Source organism: Leptonychotes weddellii, chromosome 3 (assembly GCF_054177405.1).
Source record: "Leptonychotes weddellii isolate Sample4059 chromosome 3, ASM5417740v2, whole genome shotgun sequence".
Lineage (NCBI taxonomy): Eukaryota > Metazoa > Chordata > Mammalia > Carnivora > Phocidae > Leptonychotes > Leptonychotes weddellii.
In genome coordinates, this window is record NC_138371.1 from 119,240,902 (window position 1) to 119,250,286 (window position 9,385).

A 9,385-nucleotide genomic window follows, 5' to 3' on the forward strand; every position below is an offset into this window, starting at 1 on the left:
GCTCTTTCATGAGTACCTATATAACTTTGGGCAGGTGATTTGGCCTCTGAGCCTCCGATCCTTTACCAGCATCATTGGTGCCAGCCAGGGTGCAAGGCACCAGGATGCAGCAAGCAGGCCAACAGGACAGAGGCCAATGGAGGAGAGGTTTTGCAAAAAAGGTAACTTTGTAAATTGGGGTTAAAATTTGCACAAATGTTTCCTGGTTATTTCTGAGTTTATGAATAAACTGAGGCTGAGGCTGTTGAGGAGAGGTGAGGGAGAGAAGAAATGTAGCAGGAGTGGTGAGAGTCTGGAGCAGCCCTTGTGAGATAGGAGAAGAGGCTCAAGGGCGACAACACAAAGAAGGAGGTGGCTGGCCGCTGAGCGAGGGCACAACCGTGAACTGGAGTAGTGCCTGCCCTCACGGGGGTGGGTGGCCCTAGCTGGCTCCAGGAGCGGCAGTGGCCCACGTGGTGGATTGCCCCAGCAGGATCACGGACAGCAGAGGCTGTGATGCCACTGCATGAAGGCTGGGGTTTGAAAAGGTTAAATGGCTCACTAAAGGTCACCCAGAGTTTTACACAAGCATCCTGGCTCCAACTCCAGTACTCCTTCCAGTCTGTGACCGCAGACTGGGTCTGTCCTTAACGAGGTTTCTTTTGAGCCTCATGTTTCTAGCTTGCTAAAGCCACTGGACCAGGGGATACTGAAAGTCCTGTAGTCCGCTAGGATGTTGTAACCGTAGGTTCTGCTCCTGAGTCTGCTTCCCACCAGCTGGGTCACAAGTCACCTTGGGCAAGTATTTCAAGCTCCCTGGCTTGTTTCTGTAATTAAGTTTCAGAAACTTGACATTTAAAGTGCTGAATCTGTGAAAAGGCAGTTTTGTGCTGTTTTGATGAATGTCCCCATTTATCAGGAGCTTTTTAATAAAATGCCAGAGAGGCATAGAAATAGCCTATAACTCATTAGGAACTAAAAGATCAGAGAAGCCAGATTTAGAGCCAGTTTTCATCGGTGGGTGAAACCTTCTCGAATGTCATGATTTCCTTGAGGTAGGCAAAATGGGGAATGTTTGTTTTGTGGGAGTTTTTCCTGGCAATAAGCGAATGCATTTTTCATCACTACGTCTCCAGTACTTTTGTAGTCTTAACATAAAACTGAGGCCTTGAGTCCCGGCAAAGATTCATCAGCCTAAAGACTTCCGCGAGTCCTCCTGACACCCCCAACCCCCTGCCCTGAGTTCTAACTGGGGTCCAGCCTCTCAGGAGTCCTCCGGGAACCTGGAAGAAGGGAACCAGCTCGGAGGCCCCGGGCTCCCCGCACCCCCGCTCCCCCGCTCCCGGGCCGGGGGTGGCGGGGCCTGCGCTAGCCGAGCGCGCCGCCTCAGCCGCGGACTTCCGCTTCCCCCCGCGCCGGCCCCGCGCGGCCCGCCCCCCGCCACAGGGGTGCTCTCTGGGCCCCCGGGGCCGCCCTTTGAGCTCCCGCGCGGGAGGGCGGGGCGGAGGGCCGGCCAGCGGCCGACGTGGGTGTTAAGCGGCCGCCCAGGCCGCGGAGGCAGAGCCGAGAGCCCGCGGCGGAGCCCGAGCAGGACGCGCGGCCAGCTGGCGCGGCGGTGAGCGCAGCCCCAGCCGGCGCTCCGGGCTGCAGGGAGCCCGCACGGGGGGCTGGGGGAGCGGGGTGCGAGCAGCCGGCCGGGGTTCTGGGGCCCGCGGCCCGGCACGCCGTACACGTGCCCAGGGAGCTGCGGGCGCCGCCGGCCGGGGGGCGCCAGAGGCTCGCGGGCTCCGCGGCCTCCTTCCCGTAGTGTTCACCTGCTGGGAAGGTTGTCCTCTTTGCCCCCTCGGAGTGTCATCAGGCCTCTGGACACCGCGCCGCCGCTGCCCGGGCCCGGGGCGGGGGCGTTTATGAATGGGAGACTCTTGCAGGTTGTTGGGATAGAGTCAGAGAACGTTAAAGCCAGGAAGAGAAAGTTGGAAGCAGTCTCCCTAGTAGCGGCCCCTGTGCTCACCAGGATCCGGAGCCCCGGAGCAGGAGCGCCTGGCCGGTGTCTTAGCGGCCAGACGGGCTGGCATCGCCGCGCCTTGTGTCCCGGCTCTAGTAATCGGCGGGCGGGAGGGCGGCCGCCTGCTGCGCCAGCTTGAGCCTGAAGCTGGAATCTTCCCGCAGTTCGCGTTACCAGGTGGAGAATGCGGCCTCAGAACGATCTCCCGGTCGAGAAATTCATTTCCCTAGCAAACAGAAGGGTGCGTGGTTCGCGAGGTTGTCTGTCCGTCCTGGAGTCGGACCCACGTGTACTTCCAAGAGGGGTAAAGGGTCACTAAAAGGGTTCAGCTTTTCAACTGGCTCAGGAATGAGTTTTTAACTCCTGCTGACCAGTCTTGCCTCCTCCAAGCCGTATGTGTTTTTCAAGACTTGTTGAAGCCGCCTTCTTAACCTACACAATAATTTGAATCAGTTGCCCACACGTTCTGAGTTAGTTCCCGTCACTGTGTAGTATTCTAATAATTCTATGAGAGTTACTTGTGGGATTTGATGTGTTTAAGTTTGGCTTACCTGAAGGGGTTAAATTCACACTGATGGCAGTACGATCTATGCCTTTCATATAAACTAAGAAAAAAATATCCATACCTAAAGAACGCGTGGAGAAGCCACATTGGTTGGGCCCTAGGTGACTCTACCCACTTGCCTCCATTTTTCCTTTAAAAGGCAAGGTTGGATGTTTCTTCTCTTTTTGGTCAGGTTGGAATGCTCTGGAATTAAGTATTGGTTGGTAGGCACAGACCCAAAAGGCAAGACTTGAGTTGAATCCACTGACTACTTGTATGACCTTGGAGAAGCTCTTGCCTTCCGGCCTCAGTTTTCCATCTGGAAAAGGAGGAGATTGGATTAGGACCCTCATATCCTTCTCTAGGTACAGGATGGCCATGACCTTATCAACTGTAGTTATTGATACTGCCTCTCCAGTCCTATCAGTAACATAAAATGCATGTCTTTTCTGTTTAACTTAGTTGCTTTTTCAAGTCCAGTACTGTGCTTTTGTGGTTGCTGGTTTTACAATTTTTTTGTAAAGAAAGCAAGATTCTTGGTGTCTGCTCATTCACAACATGCATCAAGTGGTTAAAAAAGCTTCTTAGTGGATAAAATTATTTTCTGCTGACGTTTAGGTTGACATTGGCATTCATTAGTGATCCAGCCGGCCCACCACCCTCTGAGAGGTGGCCTGACTCGGGGCACAAAGGTCTTTAGTGTGATGAATAAAATTTTTTCCTTGTTATTCACAGATAAGTCACTTACATAGTTTGAAAACCACACAGAATTGGTTATCTTGATATTCTGTGTTAATGAACCACCTTTTTTTTTTAAATCTATATAAAGTCCATTCCTCTGTAATAGTTGATTTTTGTCTGAAGGTAGAGGAGTAGACTCTAGTTTTCCCAAACTTTTTAGGCTCTAGCCCAAACATGCTGAATCAAGATCATTAAGGAGAGAGGCCTGGTTATTTGAATATTTAACAGGTGCCTCAGTGATTCTTATCAAACAAAATTAGGACACAGTGGACCAGGTGTTGCTTCTCAAAATGTGATTGGTGGCCAGTCATTATGAGCCTCATCTGGGAACTTGTCATGACTGGCAGGGTTTCTGGTCCCACCTGAGGCCTAGCACATCAGAATCTGTATTTTAACAAGGTCCCCAGGTGTTTTGTGTACACGGTTATGGTTGAGAAGGTCTGGAGATGACTTTGATGACAGTTACTGATGTTTGGTGCTGTGCTCCATAGTTCTAAGAGCATCTGTCCCATGTGGCTATTTGTGATTGCCTTTGTCTTATGATAATACTTCTGTTATTCACCTTTTATATGTGGGACTCCAGTTTTAGGGGCCCCAGGGCCCACCCTGCTGGTGACAGAGCAGGCACTCAGACCCACGCATGTGTCACTTTGCAGAGCACCTAATCCATTCCTTTCCAGATCTACTGTTTTGTGACCTCCTCTTAGGGACTCAGCCCAGGCTGCTGTCTGAATTTAGAACTGAGCCTAGTTGACGGATAGTTCCACTCAGGCCTCTGAAAAACTAGTTTGATATGGCTTGGGTGTCGTGGTATTTGGCATTCCTTTGTAAGCTTTTCAGAAAAGTTGTTGAAATGCTCCCTACAAGGGCTGTAGCTTTCATACTCAGGGAAGGTTTTTGACTTGTGAGTTTTTTCTGGGGAGATGGTGGGTGGGGAGAAGGGGAGGCCAATCGCTAAGCTGCATTGACACCTTGACCGCTCCCCCTTTTTTTTTTTTTTTTGGAGAACCGATCTCCCAGCTCCCAGAGGTCGAGGTCCCAGTAACCAGGCAGCAGTTCTAGAGAAAGGAAGGCTGCAGAGGCCTCACTGATGGTGAGCTCTTGTCTCCTTTCAGGGACATGAGACACCCGTCATAAGCTCAGAGAGTTGCCTTCCACGGAGACCAGCAGAGGAGTGGGCGAACATGAAGTCCAGTCCTGCTATCCAAGCTGCCATTGACCTCACAGCAGGAGCTGCAGGTAATTCCAGGGGAAACCCCATCCTGTATTCTTCAAGTACCTGCTACAAGTGAGATCCAGTGAAAGGATGGTGAAAATATCACCTTTGTCACTCCAGAAGCAACATGCTTTCACCTTGGAGTGAATACGTGTAATGGAAGTATAATACTGTCTTCCAAGAACAGCAGAAGGTAGAGTAGTTCCCTTATAGTAAAACTTAATGAGTCAGGGTGCAGGGTGGGAATGTCCTCAGTTTACAGCTGAAAAACCGCACAGCGCAGAGCTGAAGTCCCTTGTCCATTGTCACACAGCTGGAATGTGCAGGTGACGTGGGATTTTACTCCAAGCCTGGCAGTCTTCAGAGCCCTTGTAGTCCAGAATCACACTGTGCCATCTCTCCAGGGAAGTCCTATTTACTGTCCTTATCACTGCCAAGGCAAGAAAGGAGGACAGCCTTTAGTAAATGAGGCTGATACTTGATGGTTTCTAAAGCCCTAAAAGGGAAGGAGAGGCTCTAGGATTTGCCAGGGAATGGTGGGCTGGGCAGGGGCCGAGCCCCAGGGCAGACTGCAGCCTCACAGGCCACAAGTAAATCCTCCTGGGCAGTGCTTGCAACACACAGGTCACTCTTTGGAAAGATGACCTTTACTCAGCCTGAGGTCAGGAATTGGAAGTGTAGGGGTGGTTGACTCGGTTCTCTAGGTTCCTGTGTTATTTTAGCGCCAGAGGAGTGCTGGAATGCTCCTGTTGCCCACATGAAAACCCTGGTTTACCCTTGCCCCGTACACTGATTCTTATAATGGGTTGCAGCTCCTGGGAGTGGAGAGGCCAGAGGGGTGAGTTGCCCATTGTCCTCTTATCCAGTGGGACCTCTTATCCAGATCAGGTGCAGCCACAGGGCCGCCACCTGTCATCCTATCATTCCCTTAACGGTGAAAAAGAAGTTGCAGTTTAGAGAACAAAGTATTTTCTCATGAACCAAAGGTCGACCGGGTAGGCTGATGAGAAAGGCTGCAGACGGGGCATTACAAATTGATAAGAAGTGCAGGCACCAGCTCCCAGGTGAGAGACCACAGGGGTGTCCTGGCATAGGAGGAGGGAAAACTAAGGGCTGCCTAGGTATTTCCCCACTGGCTTCTTGCCTGCTGAGTGCCCTGGGTCAGTCCCATCCCAGCTGCAGCCCCTAGGCCCCATAAACCACCCCCCATGCCACATTGGGATGACACTGACCATGGGAACGGTGGACCCATTTGCTTGCCTCTGCAGTCCTGCGAATGCTCTGTGCTCAGTGTTTGTCTCTCCCATAGGATGGTATTTAACCACAGGAGAGATTCTCAGCTTTTGGAATTAAATGTCCATCAGTCAGTCTGCCAAAGATGTAGACTCTGTTGTGATAGAATTTTCTTTTTCCTCGAAAGGCATTTCTGTGTGGACAGGTATTTGGATGCCACATATGTGCTTTACAGTGAATTTTCAAGATACGAATTGCAATTGTATTGTTGGGAGTCTGGTGTGTAGGGCATTTGCTGGTGGACATGCTTTTTTACAATAGTATTCACATGTTTTGGACCCATGTAGCATTGCCCTGCAGCGTCTAACTTTGGAGGATAACAGGCTCCTTTGCAGGGGTCCGTGCTTTAAGCCAGGCAAGGGGCTCCTCGGCTGGCAGAGGAGCCTCCTGTTAGTGACCTGAGAACTTCTCGGAGGTGCATGGCATGCAAACAGGAAGCCATAGCTCCACTTTGGATGGGTCTCAGTCTCCCAATGATGGAGCTAGAAGGGCCTTCAGAGACCTTTGGCTCTAACGCTCACTGTATATGTAGAAAGGAGACCCAGAGAGGGCGAGTGGATTTGCCCATGATTGCACGGCTAGATGGTGTCAAGATAGGGCTAGGCCGTTGGTTGCTTGGTTCCTTGACTGGCCCTGTTGTTGTCTCTGTTTTAATACTCCATAATGGGCCAACAGCACTCCTGGGGGTGGAGGTTAGTCTCAAGCCTCTGTTGCCACTGTCCGGATCGGGACATTGGGCCATCAAGGCCTGAGGTGATCTAGGTGTAGCACACATGTGTTCTTTTCCATGTTCCTCCTTTTCTTTGAAACAAACCTCCCCATCCAACAGGTTTGTGGTCCAGTTCATCTACTATAAAGTTCTGGGAAGCTGTCACTGCTTGTCTGCTAGTATAGGAGAAATTCCAGGAAAGAAATTCCAGAAATTCCAAGCAGCTAGGATGGGGGAGACTTTGTAGAAAATAGGTCATTGTATAATGTTGAAATGAGGCAGTGTGGAGCTCAGAAGATAAACTGCCTTCATGAGGAACCTTGGTCTCTCTTTAAGATACAGTAGTTTGACCACTATAACCCACTCCCTGCTTTGACTGCTCGGTTGTTCTATGCCTTAACTAGCCTAGCTTCTCAATGTGACCTAGACCATTTACCTTTATCCTCTCATGCCAAAATTCGTGTTTCTCTTGGCCATCTGGATGTCGTCTTTGGAAAAACGTCTATTCAGGTCATCTGCCCATTTTTTAATTAGAATGTTTGGGTTTTTTTGGTGTTGAGTTATAGAAGTTCTTTATATATTTTGAATATTAACCCCTTATCAGATACATCATTTGCAAATATCCTCTTTCATTCAGTAGGTTGTCTTTTTGTTTTGTTGATGGTTTCCCTCACTGTGCAAAAGCTTTTTATTTTAGCGTAGTCCCAATAGTTTATTTTTGCTTTTGTTTCCCTCACTTTAGGAGACCTATCTAGAAAATTGTTTCTAGGCCAGTGTCAAAGGGTTTACTGCCTATATTTTCTTCTAGCAGTTTTATGGTTTCAGATCTCACCTTTAGGTCTTCAATCCATTTTGAATTTATTTTTGTGTACGGTGAAAGAAAGTAGCCCAGTTTCATTCTTTTGCATGTAGCTGTCCAGTTTTCCCAGCACCATTGATAGAGGAGACTGTCTTTTCCCCATTGCATATGGCTGCCTTCTTTGTTGTGGAGTAATTGACTCTATAAGTGTGGGTCTATTTCTGGGCTCTTTGTTCTTTTGATCTGTGTCTCTTTTTGTGGCAGTACCATACTGTTTTGATTATGACAGCTTTGTAGTATCTTTTTTTTGAAAGGAAAAGGTTTAATATAAAAATTCAAGATTAACATCAGTATAAATGATAAAATTACCCTTCTCTTGATAAGAGTCCAACTTTTGCCTTTTTCTTTTTAACTTCTCCTGCCATCTTCTTCCCTGTGTTTTTCTGTTACTTTCACCCCACCTCTTCCTGTCTATGGTTATATTGACCGATTCGCTCCCTCTCCCCAGTAGTTTATACTTGATCTTAGCCAAAATGCTGAGAAGTGATCCCCAGTAGTTTAGAAAGTATACTCCTACACAAGTTATGATGATTAGCATTAATTTTAACACACCCTTTAACTTTATGAACATCTAGGTAGTATCTGTAACCTTCCTTTCGTCTATTCCCCAAGTACACTGTTAGCTGTTCATCTTCCTGGGTAGAAATGTGGCATTTTATTTTCCTGTTTTCCTTGTGGATTTTTTGGTTTGGGAGAAAGATAATCTATATGGTGTCTATGTGTTTATAGTCACCCTAGATTGCTAAAGTATATCCTCCAGTAATTCTTTCAAAGGGGGTATGCAAGAAATAAACTGTGAGTTCTTTGGTATCAAAAAATGTCTTTGTTTTACCTTCAAAATAAAATGCCACTTTGGCTGGATGTAGGATTCTAGGTTTAAAACCTTTGCCTGCAGAACTTTTATGATACTACCCCATTTACTTCTAGCATCCAGAGTATCCAATAAGTCTGCTGTCAGTCTGATTCTTATTCCTCTGTAGGTTCTCTCTCCTCTTTCTGGAAGACTTTGATTTTCTTTTTATCCTTGGAATTCCCAGATTTCTAGGAGTAAGTCTCTTTTCATCAGTCTTACTAGGTACTTGGTAAGCACTGATAATCTCAAGACCTGAATCTTTCTTTCGCTCTGGAAAGTTTTCTTCAATCATTTCCTTAATTATTTCCTCTGCTCCATTCCCTTTATTATCTTTTTCTGGAATTCCTGTCAAATGGATATTGGAGTTTCTGGGTCTATCCTGTCTCTGGATCTTTCTTTATTATTTATTTGGCCAATTGCATTGTATCCTTAGAGCATTCTTCAAGTTGATCTTCTAGATCATACCTTGTCTCTTCAAGTATGTCTCTTCTGCTATTCAGAGCATCTGTTGAGTTCTTTATTTATTTCCAAGACTTATGGATGGTAATTTTTAATATTTCTAATCTCCTCTTGTATCTCTCTGAAGTTATTAATTACACTTCCTCTAAAGTTCTGTTTCTTACGTTGTCTGTTTCTTTAGATGTTGGCTCCTCTGTTTGCAGAGTTTTGTGTCTGTTTTTCTTAAAAATGTGGTGATTCCCGATGAACTACTGAAATTTGTATATAAATGCCTTTTCTGCTTACCAGAACTTACCTCTAGTGACTTTGAGGGATAGGCCAAACACAAGGTCAGACAGACTGTCCCAACTCCTTGATTTATGAGCATAGCTGTTTGTTCTTTATTCTGGGGTTTTTGTTCCATCCAAAGTTTCACCAATTTTTTCTTCTCAGAGTCCCAAGCCACATAATTACAGGCAATTTCTTTAAGTCCACTTGAGACCTCTCTTTTCTCAGTCTGGGAGGCAGTCTTTACATGTTCTATTTCAGAGTCCTCTCCTTCCTCCCACGATAAAACTACTTCCATTTCCCACTCTGAACTTTCTTCATCCTCTGGCTCAGAATCTTCTGCCTCTTTAATTAAAATTATAAGCCTCTCTCCCCCCCACTTCGGCAAGCCTCTCTCCCCGCCCCCTTCGGCAAGCCTCTCTCCCCCCCCCTTCGGCAAGCCTCTCTCCCCCCCCCCTTC

The 9,385-nt window shown here is 47.5% G+C and overlaps 1 protein-coding gene across 2 annotated transcripts in view; it reads left to right on the plus strand.

The window, feature by feature from the left end:
• The first annotated feature begins 1,422 nt into the window (after positions 1–1,422).
• SLC25A15 (solute carrier family 25 member 15) overlaps positions 1,423–9,385 on the plus strand; it is a 27,647-nt gene continuing 19,684 nt past the window's right edge. Inside the window, exons 1-2 of one of the 2 annotated variants that reach the window (XM_081814866.1) lie at positions 1,423–1,594; positions 4,385–4,508. In XM_081814866.1, coding sequence (XP_081670992.1) covers positions 4,454–4,508 — 55 coding nt within the window. In that variant the 5' untranslated portion in view covers positions 1,423–1,594; positions 4,385–4,453. The remainder of the gene's footprint in view (positions 1,595–4,384; positions 4,509–9,385) is intronic. The other variant, XM_081814864.1, reaches the window with a different exon arrangement.